At 41.4% G+C, this 17668-nt stretch overlaps 1 protein-coding gene across 5 annotated transcripts in view; it reads left to right on the forward strand.

The window, feature by feature from the left end:
- gng7 (guanine nucleotide binding protein (G protein), gamma 7) overlaps positions 1–17284 on the forward strand; it is a 40673-nt gene extending 23389 nt beyond the window's left edge. For 4 of the 5 annotated variants that reach the window (XM_062041335.1, XM_062041333.1, XM_062041332.1 and 1 more), the window contains 3 exons: positions 8462–8559; positions 14807–14922; positions 15060–17284. In XM_062041335.1, coding sequence (XP_061897319.1) covers positions 14842–14922; positions 15060–15185 — 207 coding nt within the window. In that variant the 5' untranslated portion in view covers positions 8462–8559; positions 14807–14841 and the 3' untranslated portion in view covers positions 15186–17284. Of the gene's footprint in view, positions 1–1881; positions 1938–8461; positions 8560–14806; positions 14923–15059 lie in introns of those variants that run through there. The other variant, XM_062041336.1, reaches the window with a different exon arrangement.
- The last annotated feature ends 384 nt before the right edge of the window (positions 17285–17668 follow it).

Raw genomic sequence — 17668 nt, forward strand, 5'->3', positions numbered from 1 at the left:
GCGCATTCCGAGGTGAGTTGCGAACATTAATCAGGCTTTTTTTGTGTGTGTGTGTGAATGTGTGTGTGTGTGTGGTTCTCCTTCTGCACACACACTCAGCAGCAGCACCCTTGCATGCCCGGCTTCTCCTCACCGAGGGCGGCTGCAGCGGAGGCGGACTCCATCGGTGTCACGAAGCCGGATTTCCCCAACCCTTCCCCGGTTGAGAGAGGGGTGGTTATACCGGTGCGTGTGGTCGGCCCGGACCGGAACAAGGACTGGGTGGGTGAAAGATGTGTAATTATTATTTGCTGTCCTCTCCGACCCGGCATCTTTTTTTTTTTTCTTTTTTTTTTTTTTTTCTCTCTCGAGTTGCATGACTTGCTCAGCTGACAGGACACGAGCGGACTGTGGAAGGTGGCTGAAGTAGGTCGGATCCATTGGCATAGCGGAACATGAAGGCATGTGTTCCCCGGTCTTGTTGCTGTTTTGTAGCAGGGTGGCTTGGACGTGTCAGCACCCCTGCAGCCAGGCTGCCCATCAGGGCCTGTTGCAGACCTTCTTGCATTGGAAGAATAGCCCCATTTTTTTTAATTTTTTTTTTTTTCAAAGTGTGTGTGCACAAGGTCCACTGGTGTTTATGCATGTGTGTGTGTAAGAGAGAGGACACGCTGTTCTCGCCATCAAACCCCGCATTGTGTTCCCTAGTGCAGTTAAGCTGGGCCCCTGTGTGTGTGTGCACTGGCAGATCAGTTCAGAGGCCCGATTGGATCGATACACGACTGATGCATTTGTCTTGACAGCAATGCTTCTTGCTGGGTTGTCTGCTTGGCCCAGTGCGGACCTGCTGGTGCTTTAGGTTAAAACCAGATGCATTATATAGTTGTTGTTGTTATTATTATCATCGGAGTATTGCAAGTAATTACCGTGTTGCTTTTATGATATCACTGTTAAAGCCAAGCCAGTTTATAATATCACAAATAAAGTTGGGAGGAGGTATCAACAGGGTGTACAGCAGTGTTTTTTTAACCACTTTTGATGAATTCTGGAATAGCTAAAAATGTACTAAAGGCCTACTGAAATGAATTTTTTTTATTTAAACGGGAATAGCAGATCCATTCTATGTGTCATACTTGATCATTTCGCGATATTGCCATATTTTTGCTGAAAGGATTTAGTAGAGAAAATCGACGATAAAGTTCGCAACTTTTGCTCGCTGATAAAAAAAAACCTTGCCCCTACCGGAAGTAGCGTGACGTCACAAGCGGTAGTGCTGCTCACAATTCCCCGTTGTTTACAATGGAGCGAGAGATATTAGGAGCGAGAAAGTGACGATTACCCCATTAATTTGAGCGAGGATGAACGATTCGTGGATGAGGCACGTTAGAGTGAAGAACTAGAGGCAGTGCCGGACATATCTTTTTTCGCTCTGACCGTAACTTAGGTACAAGCTGGCTCATTGGATTCCACACTCTCTCCTTTTTCTATTGTGGATCACGGATTTGTATTTTAAACCACCTCGGATACTATATCCTCTTGAAAATGAGAGTCGAGCACGCGAAATGGACATTCAGAGTGACTTTTATCTCCACGACAATACATCGGTGACACACTTAGCTACTGAGCTAACGCGATAGCATCGTTCTCAAATGCAGATAGAAACAAAATAAATAAACCCCTGACTGGAAGGATAGACAGAAGATCAACAATACTACTATCAGGAGACACCGAACCAAACACTGGACATGTAAATACACGGTTAATGTGTATTCGACGCCTGTCGAAGCCTAGCAATGCTGTTGCTAACGACGCTAACTTAACAACGGGACCTCGTCAGAGCTATGATAAAAACATTAGCGCTCCACCTACGCCAGCCAGCCCTCCTCTGCTCATCAACACCCGCCTGCGTTCCAGCGTTTGACGATGCGGTCGGCGGCCCGGAGACGTAGGAAGTCAAGGTGAGTTCGCCGCTTGCGCGTCTGCTATCCAAGTCAAAGTCCTCCTTGTTGTGTTGCTACAGCCAGCTGCATACACCGATCCCACCTACAACATTCTTCTTTGCCTCCATTGCAAAAGATTCACCAACACAGATGTCCAGAATACTGTGGAATTTTGTCGAAGAAAACAGAGCTCTGTGTATTGTGTCCAATATGGTCCAAACACTTCCGTAGATCTCTCGACGTCACGCGCATACGTCATCCTCCAAAGGCGTTTTGAACCGGAAGTTTAGCAGGAAATTTAAAATTGCACTTTATAAGTTAAGCCGGCCGTATTGGCATGTGTTGCAATGTTAGATTTCATCATTGATATATAAACTATCAGACTGCATGGTCGGTAGTAGTGGCTTTCAGTAGGCCTTTAAATGCTTTTCACCTTGCTTGGTGATCCCAAGGCAGGTTTGCCATCAGTTTGTTGGTAAACAATACATAATAACGAGGAATTGCGTGTGAATGCTCCAACGCTGACAGAATGTACAAACCCCGTTTCCATATGAGTTGGGAAATTGTGTTAGATGTAAATATAAACGGAATACAATGATTTGACTCCAAATCCTGTATGTACCTTTCAGCATTAATGGCGCCTTCACAGATGTGTAAGTTACCCATGTCTTGGGCACTAATACACCCCCATACCATCACAGATGCTGGCTTTTCAACTTTGCGCCTATAATAATCCGGATGGTTCTTTTCCTCTTTGGTCCGGAGGACACGACGTCCACAGTTTCCCAAAACAATTTGAAATGTGGACTCGTCAGACCACAGAACACTTTTCCACTTTGTATCAGTCCATCTTAGATGAGCTCAGGCCCAGCGAAGCCGACGGCGTTTCTGGGTGTTGTTTATAAACGGTTTTCGCCTTACATAGGAGAGTTTTAACTTGCACTTACAGATGTAGCGACCAACTGTAGTTACTGACAGTGGGTTTAAATGATAAATGATAAATGGGTTATACTTGTATAGCGCTTTTCTACCTTCAAGGTACTCAAAGCGCTTTGACAGTATTTCCACATTCACCCATTCACACACACATTCACACACTGATGGCGGGAGCTGCCATGCAAGGCGCTAACCAGCAGCCATCAGGAGCAAGGGTGAAGTGTCTTGCCCAAGGACACAACGGACGTGACTAGGATGGTAGAAGGTGGGGATTGAACCCCAGTAACCAGCAACCTTCCGATTGCTGGCACGGCCACTCTACCAACTTCGCCACGCCGGTTTTTGAAGTGTTCCTGAGCCCATGTGGTGATGTCCTTTACACACTGATGTCGCTTGTTGATGCAGTACAGCCTGAGGGATCGAAGGTCACGGGCTTAGCTGCTTACGTGCAGTGATTTCTCCAGATTCTCTGAACCCTTTGATGATATTACGGACCGTAGATGGTGAAATCCCTAAATTCCTTGCAATAGCTGGTTGAGAAAGGTTTTTCCTAAACTGTTCAACAATTTGCTCACGCATTTGTTGACAAAGTGGTGACCCTCGCCCCATCCTTGTTTGTGAATGACTGAGCATTTCATGGAATCTACAAGGCCACTGAGCCGGTGTTGAAGAGTTTGAATTTTCAGGAAAACTTGGTTTGGAACTTGGGAAAGTGTTAGTTTGAATGTACAGGATGAGTGGAATGTGTTGATGTTGGAATGGTTTGATTAGGTTGAAAAATGTGGGGATTGTGCAACTTGGAGAAATGTCCCATTCATTTCAATGGGAACTTCCTTGAAATTTGGGAATTTTGGGAAAAGCGGGATTTTTTAGGAAAATTATTAGGAGCATGAATGAGCTGAATCGGTTCGTGTTGAAATTGTTTAAATCGGGCAAGATAAGTTGAAGTAGTAAATGGTATTAGGGATTTTCGGGAATATCGGGAATTTTTTTGAAAATGGTAAAAAACTTGAATGGTCTGAATGACTTGAAATGGTTGGTGTTGGAATTTTTCAAATCGGTCGACAGATGTCGAAGTAGTAACATTTTGAATTGAGAAATTGTATTACGGACCTCCTGGAATTTCAGGAAAACCGGTAATTTGTCCAGTTCAAAAAACAACTTTTTTTTTTGTCCTAATTAAGAGGAATGTTTTGACGGTGGAACGGTTGAAGTGGGTTGAAAAATGTGGGAGGAGTAGTCGCCAGAAAAAAGGGTGGAAATAGGGTTTTGGAAAACCAGGAATTCTGGAAAATCCTGGAATTTTTTTTTATTTGGAAAAAGGGTAGTTTGAATTTAAAAAAAAACAATGGAAGAAAAACAAGAACAAAAGACGTAATGAGAAAAAGGCTAAAAAATGTTGTACAAAATTTTAAAAGTCTAATAAGTATGCTTGGGATATTTTTATTATTTTTAAATGCTACCAACAGACATTATATATCCAAACCCAGTGCAAGCCTTGTGTAATAAGTGACACACTGTATTTTTAGTTATTAGTATAAACGTTTGAGCTTTTTCACATTACTTTACGTATTTGTGCTATTTTGTTTTACATATTTACCGTTGTTTTTTTCTGACAATATGTTGCGGGCCGACAAAACGCGAGCTGATGTCCGCAAATCGCCCCCTGGCCACCTTTAGACACCTCTGAATAAACAAATAATATTACACTTTGTCACCTTTGTCAACATTAAACAAAGCTGACACTACGGTTTGTCCTTAAACATATGTAATGTCTGTTTTTAGCATCTTTTTTTACAAAATAAAAAAAATAGCAAAATGGCTAAACAACGCCCCCTTGTTGTCTGTGCCGTCTACTCCCCCTGTACACGACAGTTATGGTCGCTTGTAACTGCGATACATACAGTATATAATAACTCTAGGACTAGGGTGTCCAAACTTTTTCTACTAAGGGTCGCATAAAGGAAAGTCAAAGTACATTGTGATGAGTCAAAGTACATACTTTGACTTTTCTTTATGCGAAACTAAGTGGAAAAAGTTTGGACACCCTAGTCCTAGAGTTATTATATACTGTATGTATCGCAGTTACAAGCGACCGTAACTGTTGTGTACAGGGGGAGTAGGCGGCACAGACAACAAGGGGGCGTTGTTTAGCTCTATGTATTTATTATATATATTTACAATATACACTACCGTTCAAAAGTTTGGGGTCACCCAAACAATTTTGTGGAATAGCCTTAATTTCTAAGAACAAGAATAGACTGTCGAGTTTCAGATGAAAGTTCTCTTTTTCTGGCCATTTTGAGCGTTTAATTGACCCCCACAAATGTGATGCTCCAGAAACTCAATCTGCTCAAAGGAAGGTCAGTTTTGTAGCTTCTGTAACGAGCTATACTGTTTTCAGATGTGTGAACATGATTGCACAAGGGTTTTCTAATCATCAATTATCCTTCTGAGCCAATGAGCAAACACATTGTACCATTAGAACACTGGAGTGATAGTTGCTGGAAATGGGCCTCTATACACCTATGTAGATATTGCACCAAAAACCAGACATTTGCAGCTAGAATAGTCATTTACCACATTAGCAATGTATAGAGTGTATTTCTTTAAGGTTAAGACTAGTTTAAAGTTATCTTCATTGAAAAGTACAGTGTTTTTCCTTCAAAAATAAGGACATTTCAATGTGACCCCAAACTTTTGAACGGTAGTGTATATATAATAACCAAACAATAATATAAATAAACTATGGAATGGAGTGTGAAAAATCCAAAGTGTGTGTGTGTGAGACTATGTGTGGAGATTAGCTGTTGTGTATTACTGGGAGTGTTGAGCTAGAAGCAGAAGTCCCGGAGGGGAAAGGCAAACTCGAATGCCCGTGAGGCAGGCAGGTAGTCGGGGGTATAGCGAGGCGTCCAAGGTCCGTGTCCAAGTGGGAGGTCGAGATCCAAGAGGCAATCAGGGAAGCAGAGGAAACGCGGGGGAGACGAGACGCACCGCTCGTAACTCGGAACGAAGGGGTAGCTGCAAGGAACGACATGGGGAGAAACACAAGACCAATCATACGACGGGGAAAGAAACACGGAGAGAGAAAGGCATAGAGCTTAGTTAGTTGGCTTACTGTACTCGAACAGAAGACTACGTTCTGGCCCGGAACGCAGGTCTGCACTGGCTTAAGCAGCCCAGGAAGATCATCAACGACAGGTGCGCTGAGTGCTGATTGATTGCAGCTGCTTGCTGCCGCCGGAGTGGCGCGTGCAGGTGCGCTCCGCGGGGGCTCATTGATGAATGCGCATTGTCATGCGCCCGGGCCGTGACAGTAACTGTGATGTGGCCCTCGATTCAAATGAGTTTGACACCCCTTTTCTATGTGGTGAGTCTTGGATTTGGGATGCTCGCTGGTCACTACAGTCAATGATGATTGCACAATTTCACTCTCACACACACCTAATTAAAGCACACACTATAGAGGGGAGTAATTAAAGCTGGACTCTCCACTTGGGAGTCGAGAGGGTGACAGACGAAGTGAGAGCCACGACGCATGCAGCGTGCACATAGAATGTGTGTGTGCGTGTGTGCGTGCGTGTGTGTGTGTGTGTGTGTGTGTGTGTGTGTGTGTGTGTGTGTGTGTGTGTGTGTGTGTGTGTGTGTGTGTGTGTGTGTGTGTGTGTGTGTGTGTGTGTGTGTGTGTGTGTGCGCGTGCGTGCGTGCGTGCGTGCGTGTGTGTGTGTGATGGCTGCTATAGTGTGTTATCTGGAAAAACAAACACGTGTGATGATGCAAAAGGTAGATATTGTAACTTCTGCGCTGTGTGACAGCTTGGCAGGTAAGAGGAGATCCCACCTGTGGGATCAATGGATGTGTATATGTTGGCTTTTTGTGCACATTTCCGACACCTGAATGCAACAAAGGATGCAGGTAGCTCACCCGACTGCTCAAATATAACACTATATTTCCTTCTACTCCATGTAGACCTATTATAAACATATACACTATGACAGTGGTTCTCAAACTTTTTCAACAAGTACCACCTCAGAAAAACGATGGCTCTTCAGGTACCACCACAATGTCCAACAATATAATACAGTAGCGTAGAAGGCTTAAGTATTCATTAAAAAATAATCAATCAATCATCAATCAAAGTTTATTTATATAGCCCTTAATCACAAGTGTCTCAAAGGGCTGCACAAGCCACAACGACATCCTCGGCTCAGATCCCACATCAGGGCAAGAAAAAACTCAACCCAATGGGATACAATGAGAAACCTTGGAGGGGACCGCAGATGTGGGGACCCCTCCACTGGTGCAATGGGCGTAGATTGGATCTAGTTTGAGAGTCCAGTCCATAGTGGGGCCAGCGGGGGTCAACTTGAGTGGAGACAAGTCAGCAGCGCAGAGATGTCCCCAACTGATGCACAGATGAGTGGTCCACCCCGGGTCCCAACTTTGAACAGCTAGCACGTCATCTGCGGTCACCTAATAACCTCTCCACGCAGGAGAGTAGGGCAGAGCAGAAAAGAGACGGCAGATCAACTGGTCTAAAAGGGGGGTCTATTTAAAGGACAGCATATACAAATGAGTTTTAAGATGGGACTTAAATGCTTCTACTGAGGTAGCATCTGTAACTGTTACCGGGAGGGCATTCCAGAGTACCGGAGCCCGAATAGAAAACGCTCTATAGCCCGCAGACTGTTTTTGGGCTCTGGGAATCACTAATAAGCCGCAGTTCTTAGAACGCAGATTTCTGGCCGGGACATACACTACCGTTCAAAAGTTTGGGGTCACATTGAAATGTCCTTATTTTTGAAGGAAAAGCCCTATTCTTTTCAATGAAGATAACTTTAAACTAGTCTTAACTTTAAAGAAATACACTCTATACATTGCTAATGTGGTAAATGACTATTCTAGCTGCAAATGTCTGGTTTTTGGTGCAATATCTACATAGGTGTATAGAGGCCCATTTCCAGCAACTATCACTCCAGTGTTCTAATGGTACAATGTGTTTGCTCATTGGCTCAGAAGGCTAATTGATGATTAGAAAACCCTTGTGCAATCATGTTCACAAATCTGAAAACAGTTTAGCTCGTTACAGAAGCTACAAAACTGACCTTCCTTTGAGCAGATTGAGTTTCTGGAGCATCTCATTTGTGGGGTCAATTAAACGCTCAAAATGGCCAGAAAAAGAGAACTTTCATCTGAAACTCGACAGTCTATTCTTGTTCTTAGAAATGAAGGCTATTCCACAAAATTGTTTGGGTGACCCCAAACTTTTGAACGGTAGTGTATGGTACAATACAATCAGCTAGACCGTTTAGTATTTTATACGTAAGTAGTAAAACCTTAGAGTTGCATCTTAGGTGCACAGGAAGCCAGTGCAGGTGAGGTAAGGTAGAGGTTTTATTTAACAAGTATATTTAATATTTTTGGCGACTGTAACATTACACAGTTTGAACAGTAACACTGTTTAAATAAAACACCTTATTTTACTCAAGTGATTTTTTGGCGTACCACTGGATGAAGCCCATGTACCACAGTTTGACTATCGGACTATGAGATCAATCGGTGTGATCTTGGTGACAATCCACATTTTCTATACTTTCTTGCAGGAAGACGTCAACGTTAGCTCACCTGTTTGTGTCCCGCTGACTGATCTTCTCCTTGCATCTCCCATCCTAAGAGTTTCCTGCCTTCCTCCATCATTCAGGTAACCTTGTTGACCCTTTGAATTTTGTATACATTACAGAGCCCGGAGTCCATTCTGAAATGAATGCTTTGATGTAAAGGTAATCCATAATCCTTACATTGTTGTATTTTGGCAGGGATATATCATTGATTAGTCACGTCTGGTTTCCAATCGCATAATCCAGGTGTGTTGGTCCGACTTTTAAAGAACCGAACACGATCAGATAAAGGTGTTTCCATAGGCTGTAGGAGGCTCATTTAGAGCCGAACTATTTGAGAAATCGGACTAATTTAGTGCATGGACTCGTACTGAATGTAGGTCAGGGCTTTTCAACTAGCAGGACCGGAATGACGCCATACCGGCCTCTGAGTTCAGTTCAAAACTTGTGAGACAAACATTTTTGAAGCAAACTCCTAAAAACATGAGAGTGCTCCTGTTGTGTGGAGGAACTTAAAACACGGTAAACAGTCCTTACATTGGTATTTTAACTTTGCTAGTAAACAAGGAACACTGGTGTCCAAACGGGTGTTGTATGCAACTGAAAGAACCCCTTTAAGCCCTCTTCTTTTGGGCAGTTACAATTTTTTTTCTTAATGGGATTTATGTAGCTGAGGTGTTGCTGTAGCTTGTTTACTTCAGATGCAGTCAGTCATCGTTTGCTCAGCTTGTTTAGTTATACTGGTAGTGTTCCTCAATGTTCCATCTCTTTTTCATCATTTGGGCTATTCAACTGGTGGGCCGCAAGTTCAGTTCAAAAAACTTGTGAGAGACTCAGATTTTTGTAGAAGGTCCTTAAAAACAACAGAGCTTATTATTAATGCAGCTCAAACGGTTCATTCAAAATAGGCACTTCTTTTGTAACCTTTGACATCTTTTCAATATATTGTAAAACGTACCGGCTTCCAACATCCAAGACGCAGTGATATCACTGGATGCGGAAAAGGGTTTTGACAGGGTGGAGTGGAACTATCTATTTTATGTCCTGGAGAGATTCGGCTTCGGTATTGGAATCCAGGGAGATTTTGATCACTGGTCCTTACTTAATTTATCTACAGTGGCTTGTGTCAACTATTCTCAGGGCCTTCAGTCGATCGCAACTGGACTGTTTGGTTTGTCAAAGAACACGATTCGCCTCTCATCCGAGTAGGCTTCATCAGTTCGTGCCCATAGACTTAGATTGGTCATATCTAAAACCAGATCTGATCGATTGAATGTCCTGAGATTACAACGACCTGCATGAATGAGAACATTCATAGACTTGTGTCAACTATGTTAAAATGAATGTACTTCCGCAATTTTCCTTTTTGTTCCAGTGTATGCCACTTTTTCTCCCTCAGTCTTACTTTCGTAAATTAGATAATCAGATTTTAGACTTCATTTGGAATAAAACGACTCACAGGTTACGCAAACAATATTTACAGAGACCCAAATCGTCGAGAGGATTAGCACTTCCAAACGTTACGTTTTACTACTGGGCCACCAACATAAGAATTCTTAAATATTGACTGCACTATGAAGCATTTGATCCCCTTCCGTTATGGCTGGTCATGGAGGCTCAACTAAACCATTATCTCTTAGAGCTCTGGTTCTATTCCTGCTTTTACGAAAAATCCAATCGTAAAAACCTAATTTAGGTTTTGGGTTCAGTTTATGCGCTATTTTTGGTTTGCAGACTATTTCTAGTCTTGCACTCATATCACTACTAATCATGCTTTCCCTACATTATTTATCAACTATTTATCGATTGTATTTAAATGTTTTTGTGCAACTTACAACACTGCATAAGAAGAAGAAAAAAATTGTAGTTGGTTTTGATCGTACAGAAACTTAATGCTTTCAGTTTATATCTGTGGTCATGATTAGCCGTTTGCCATTTCAGATGCTTTCCTCTCCAGTCCATATGCTTCATGTATTTATTTATTGATTGACTTATGTTGCACTTCCACGCAGTCACCACACAGTGGTGCCATAGCTCAACAGTGGCGGTAGCACATCTCACCAGACAAATCACCAGGGAGACCTGCATGAACTGAACTGAAATACAAGAGCTATAACACTATATTGCCAAAAGTATTTGGCCACCCATCCAAATGATCAGAATCAGGTGTCCTAATCACTAGGCCCGGCCACAGGTGTATGCAATCAAGCACTTAGGCATGGAGACGGTTTCTACAAACATTTGTGAAAGAATGGGCCGCTCTCAAGAGCTCAGTGATTTCCAGCGTGGAACTGTCATAGGATGCCACCTGTGCAACAAATCCAGTCGTGAAATTTCCTCGCTCCTAAATATTCCAAAGTCAACTGTAGGCTTTATTATAAGAAAATGGAAGAGTTTGGGAACAACAGCAACTCAGCCACCAAGTGGTAGGCCACGTAAACTGACAGAGAGGGGTCAGCGGATGCTGAAGCGCATAGTGCAAAGACTTTATGCACAGTCAGTTGCTACAGAGCTCCAAACTTCATGTGACCTTCCAGTTAGCCCACGTACAGTACGCAGAGAGCTTCATGGAATGGGTTTCCATGGCCGAGCAGCTGCATCTGAGCCATACATCACCAAGTCCAATGCAAAGCATGGGATGCAGTGGTGTAAAGCACGTCACCACTAGACTCTAGAGCAGTGGAGACGCGTTCTCTGGACTGATGAATCACGCTTTTCTAACTTGCAATCTGATGGACGAGTCTGGGTTTGGAGGTTGCCAGGAGAACGGTACATTTCGGACTTCATTGTGCCGAGTGTGAAATTTGGTGGAGGAGGAATTATGGTGTGGGGTTGTTTTTCAGGAGTTGGGCTTGGCCCCTTAGTTCCAGTGAAAGGAACTTTGAATGCTCCAGGATACCAAAACATTTTGGACAATTGCATGCTTCCATTTTTGTGGGAACAGTTTGGAGTGGGCCCCTTCCTCTTCCAACATGACTGTGCACCAGTGCACAGTCATGAACTTGACTGGCCTGCACAGAGTCCTGACCTGAACCCGATAGAACACCTTTGGGAAGAATTAGAACGGAGACTGAGAGCCAGGCCTTCTCCACCGACATCAGTGTGTGACCTCACCAATGCGCTTTTGGAAGAATGGTGGAAAATTCCTATAAACACACTCCGCAACCTTGTGGACAGCCTTCCCAGAAGAGTTGAAGCTGTAATAGCTGCAAAAGGTGGACCGACATCATATTGAACCCTATGGGTTAGGAATGGGATGGCACTTCAAGTTCATATGTGAGTCAAGGCCATACTTGCCAACCCTCCCGAATTTTCCGGGAGACTCACGAATTTCAGTGCCTCTCCCGAAAATCTCCAGGAACAACCATTATCCCGAATTTCTCCCGATTTCCAGCCGGACTTAAGGCACGCCCCCTCCAGGTCCATGCGGACCTGAGTGAGGACAGCCTGTCGTCACGTCCGCTTGGCCAACCAAAAAGTAACCACAGAACACTATACCGTATAGTGTTCCGTGGTTACTTTTTGGTTGGCCAACGGTTTACGTTGCATTGCGCACCCTGACGGCAAGCGTGGGAGTCGTTTCTGAAGTATGAAGTAAAGAGACGTAACTTCCTCACCTCGCCTGGTTATTGACTCCAACCCAGAATATTACACTGCCCATACCTATGCTCCTTCAAAGGCTGTGCTACTGGCTGCAAAGCATTGCACTTTCAAATACAACAATGAGTAGAGAGGAGTGTTATGTGTGTATATGTGTAAATAAATGAACACTGAAATTCAAGTATTTATTTTATTTATATGTATATATATATATAATAAAATACATATATATATATACATATTTATATATATATATGTATTTTATATAAATACTTGACTTTCAGTGAATTCTCGCTATACATATATATATAGCGAGAATTCACTGAAAGTCAAGTATTTATTTTATTTATATATATATATATATATATATATATATATATATATATATATATATATATATATATATATGTATATATATATATAAATATATATATATATATATATATATATATATATATATATATATATATATATATATATATGTATATATATATATGTATATATATATATATACACTACCGTTCAAAAGTTTGGGGTCACCCAAACAATTTTGTGGAATAGCCTTAATTTCTAAGAACAAGAATAGACTGTCAAGTTTCAGATGAAAGTTCTCTTTTTCTGGCCATTTTGAGTGTTTAATTGACCCCACAAATGTGATGCTCAAGAAACTCAATCTGCTCAAAGGAAGGTCAGTTTTGTAGCTTCTGTAACGAGCTAAACTGTTTTCAGATGTGTGAACATGATTGCACAAGGGTTTTCTAATCATCAATTAGCCTTCTGAGCCAATGAGCAAACACATTGTACCATTAGAACACTGGAGTGATAGTTGCTGGAAATGGGCCTCTATACACCTATGTAGATATTGCACCAAAAACCAGACATTTGCAGCTAGAATAGTCATTTACCACATTAGCAATGTATAGAGTGTATTTCTTTAAAGTTAAGACTAGTTTAAAGTTATCTTCATTGAAAAGTACAGTGCTTTTCCTTCAAAAATAAGGACATTTCAATGTGACCCTAAACTTTTGAACGGTAATATATATATATATATATATATATATATATATATATATATATATATATATATATATATATATATATATATATATATATATATATATATATATATATATATATATATATATATATAGCGAGAATTCACTGAAAGTCAAGTATTTATTTTATTTATATATATATATATATTAATATATATATATATGTCTTAATTAGATTATCCAAAAAATAGTGCTCGATACCGTGGTAGAGCGTAATATGTATGTGTGGGAAAAAATCACAAGACTATTTCATCTCTACAGGCCTGTTTCATGAGGGGTTTCCTCAATCCTCAGGAGATTTTAATGGAAGCATTCACATACCATATTTTATATAGGGCACAGAGCGGGTGGGTACAGGCAGGCGTGGGGGCGTGGTGATTGACTCATGTGTTACCTAGGAGGTGTTTCCTTCTGTGACGGCATGCTGATACAATTTCGCTGCGCTTGTTGAGGGATGACAACTCTGGACGGTATATGATGAACAGTTTCTCTTTTAAGCATAGGTTGCATCTTTTGTTACCACTGTTGTAAGGTGTGCTGGATGCACACCGACTTGGACCCCGACATAAACAAGTTGAAAAACTTATTCGGGTGTTACCATTTAGTGGTCAATTGTACAGAATATGTACTTCACTGTGCAACCTACTAATAAAAGTCTCAATCAATCAATCAATGCAAGAATTTGCCATGTTATTGAGTATTCAACATTATTGTCTTTGAGATTCCAAATGTGTTTGCTGAGTTCTGTAGTGTTCCAGAGTCTTTTGCATCTGAAAGAAGCCTTGTGATTGTTCCATCTGGTTTTGAATTCTCCCTCAGTTAATCCTACGTATGTGTCGGATTTGTTAATGTCCTAACTGATGATTGTAAGCACCCCCCGTTGAGAGGGCAATCAGGTTTCTTGCGGCAGTTACAGCTTTTGTCGGTTTTAGAGTCGTTCTGCCTGGTGGTGGGCGGCTCCTTTTCAATTGCTTTATTGTGGTTTGAAATGCATTTCAAACCACGATAAAGCAATTATTGTGGTAACAAAAGATGCAACCTATGCTTAAAAGAGAAACTGTTCATCATATACCGTCCAGAGTTGTCATCCCTCAACAAGCGCAGCGAAATTGTATCAGCATGCCGTCACAGAAGGAAACACCTCCTAGGTAACACATGAGTCAATCACCACGCCCCCACGCCTGCCTGTACCCACCCGCTCTGTGCCCTATATAAACCATGGTATGTGAATGCTTCCATTAAAATCTCCTGAGGATTGAGGAAACCCCTCATGAAACAGGCCTGTAGAGATGAAATAGTCTTGTGATTTTTTCCCACACACATATATATATATATATATATATATATATATATATATATATATATATATATATATATATATATATATATATATATACAGTATATATATATATATATATACACATATATATATATATAGCGAGAATTCACTGAAAGTCAAGTATTTATTTTATATATATATATATATATATATATATATATATATATATATATATATATATATATATATATATATACAAGAAATACTTAAATTTCAGTGAATTCAAGTGTATGTCTCATGCATCATTTGCCTTGTAATGACAGACATTTTAATGCACTTTTTATACTATTACTTTTATGTGTTTTACTGATGTTTTTTTCCTCTTTTTCTGTGCAGTTTTCTCCAGTGTTGGTGCATTCTGATGGATCAGTATGTCCACCACTAATAACATCGCCCAGGCCAGAAAACTGGTGGAACAGCTGCGCATCGAGGCGGGCATCGAACGGATTAAGGTAACTTCCTGACGCGACCGGCGGCGATCCCAAATGTCGCCCTTGGCTCACTCTTTCTGTCTTCTTCCACCATCTGCTCCACGCACCTTCCACCCGTCCCACTCACCCCACCCACCCACCCACCCACCACATGTCAGGTATCCAAAGCAGCCGCCGACCTGATGAGTTACTGCGAGCAGCACGCTCGTAGCGACCCGCTGCTGGTCGGCGTTCCCACCTCGGAAAACCCTTTTAAGGACAAGAAGCCCTGCATCATCCTATAGCTGCGCACCACCATCTCACACACACACACACACATATAGATAAATACACACACATGGCCATTAAGTCCCAAACCAACACACACACACACACTACCCACACCACACACAGTCCCAAAATAGCCTCTCTGGAAAAGCGCCATAACCTGAAGCCAGAGCGATGAGTGTGGAGGTGTTGTTTGGTGGAGGGTGTTCTTTTTTCTTCTTCTTCTTTTATTTTTGGTCCTCACAGTGGCTGAGACAGGCCAAGGTGCTTTAGTATAATATTCACATTATGCTGGTAAACAATACAAGTGTCATCTTAAATGGAGGAGCAGCATTTATTTGGAAGAATGGTGGCAAGGAGCATCTTTTACCTCCTCTTTTGCTTAGCAAGGGGGTATATATTGCTTTACACTCTAAATTGAGCTTTATGGGATTATGGGTGGGCTTGTTCCTACTACCCATTACGTCATCTCCAGATGTTGAGGTGTTCCCCCGCAGAACACACAGTCGTTTCTGGACTTTTTTTGGTGGGGTATTTTGTTGACGTGCTCATGTTGTCTTAAACTGGGCATACACCGTACTGTTTTATTAATTTGCACGGTTTGTACGTTTAGCGCCTGCCTGCACGTTGGGTCAGAACTGTTCCGCTCAAGTCCTGCAGATGGCATTATGTGCGGCCAGACTAACAAATGTTGGTAAAGACGTGCCATGCCGATGTTAAAACGCGACGTCGTCCACTTATCATCTGTGCCTTGATTTGGGTCAATAAGTCATGACTCGATTTGTCTGAGGGAAATTAATTAATCTGATCTTTGTACGAAATCGGGGGTTACCTTAAACCAGGGGTGTCCAAAGTGCAGCCCTGGGGCCATTCGCAGCCCGCAGCCTGAGTTTTGTTGGCCCGCAAGCATATTGTCAGGAAAAAAAAAACAACATTAAAAAGGAATACATTAAAAAAAAAAGGAACGTAATGAGGAAAAAGCTGAATTTTTCAAACTGATAAATAATAATTACCGTATTTTTCGGACCATAGGGCGCATGAGCGGGTCTATTCAGGTCGGTTTTCACACAAAAGGCGCACCGGGTTATACGAATGGTCTATTTTCGATATATTTTCATATATAAGACGCACCGCATTAAAGGAGTCATATTTTGTATTTATTTTTTCTAAATGTAATAAACTTCCTTGTAGTGTACATCAGTGGTCCCCAACCTTTTTTTGCACCACGGACCGGATTTATGTACCGTATTTTTCGGAGTATAAGTCGCACCGGCCGAAAATTCATAATAAAGAAAGAAAAAAACATATATAAGTCGCACTGGAGTATAAGTCGTATTTTTTGGGGAAATGTATTTGATAAAACCCAACACCAAGAATAGACATTTGAAAGGCAATTTAAAATAAATAAAGAATAGTGAACAACAGGCTGAATAAGTGTACGTTATATGACGCATAAATAACCAACTGAGAACGTGCCTGGTATGTTAACGTAACATATTATGGTAAGAGTCATTCAAATAACTATAACACATAGAACATGCTATACGTTTACCAAACAATCTGTCACTCCTAATCGCTAAATCCCATGAAATCTTATACGTCTAGTCTCTTACGTGAATGAGCTAAATAATATTATTTGATATTTTACGGTAATGTGTTAATAATTTCACGCATAAGTCGCTCCTGAGTATAAATCGCACCCCCGGCCAAACTATGAAAAACACTGCGACTTATAGTCCGAAAAATACGGTATAAGACGCACCGGATTACAAGGCGCATTAAAGGAGTCATATTTTTTTATTTATTTTTTCTAAATGTAAAACACTTCCTTGTAGTCTACATCAGTGGTCCCCAACCTTTTTTGCACCACGGTCCGGTTTTATGTAGGCATTATTTTCAGGGACCGGCTTTCCACTTGTGCCAGATAAATACAGCAAAAATAAGTGCATGAAAAATACAACTCACTATAACGCTGAATTAGTGGGAGCTCTGGACTTGTTTCTTTGTAATGAGATGCAGATGGGAATCAGCTTTTGGCTACAATCTGTCACATTTATATTTTAAATGCTCATTAATGTGCATTGTATTATGTCACAAAGCTATAACAAATGTAACAAATGGCAACTCCCTATAAGGAAATGTATTATACATCTATAAACAAGCTTATTGGTGTGTCAAGTGGGACAGGCCAAAGTTAAATCGGAGAAAAAGCAGTCGTTTATAAATTATTTCATGTTTCTCTGCGGCTCGGTAGCAAATGCGTCACGGACCAGTACCGGTCCCCGGACCGGTGGTTGAGAACCACTGGTCTACATAACATGTAATGGTGGTTCTTTGGTCAAAATGTGGCATAGATTATGTTTTACAGATCATCGTCAAGCCGCTTTCTGACCGTCTCTTCTTTTGTCTTATTTACGTGGCTCCACTTCGACGGCGTCTTCTTTTTTTGTACCCGTAGTTTTTGGCGCTTCCATAGCGAAACTACTGACGGATTTAAGTT

Source organism: Entelurus aequoreus, linkage group LG03, assembly GCF_033978785.1.
Source record: "Entelurus aequoreus isolate RoL-2023_Sb linkage group LG03, RoL_Eaeq_v1.1, whole genome shotgun sequence".
In the NCBI taxonomy this organism is placed as follows: domain Eukaryota; kingdom Metazoa; phylum Chordata; class Actinopteri; order Syngnathiformes; family Syngnathidae; genus Entelurus; species Entelurus aequoreus.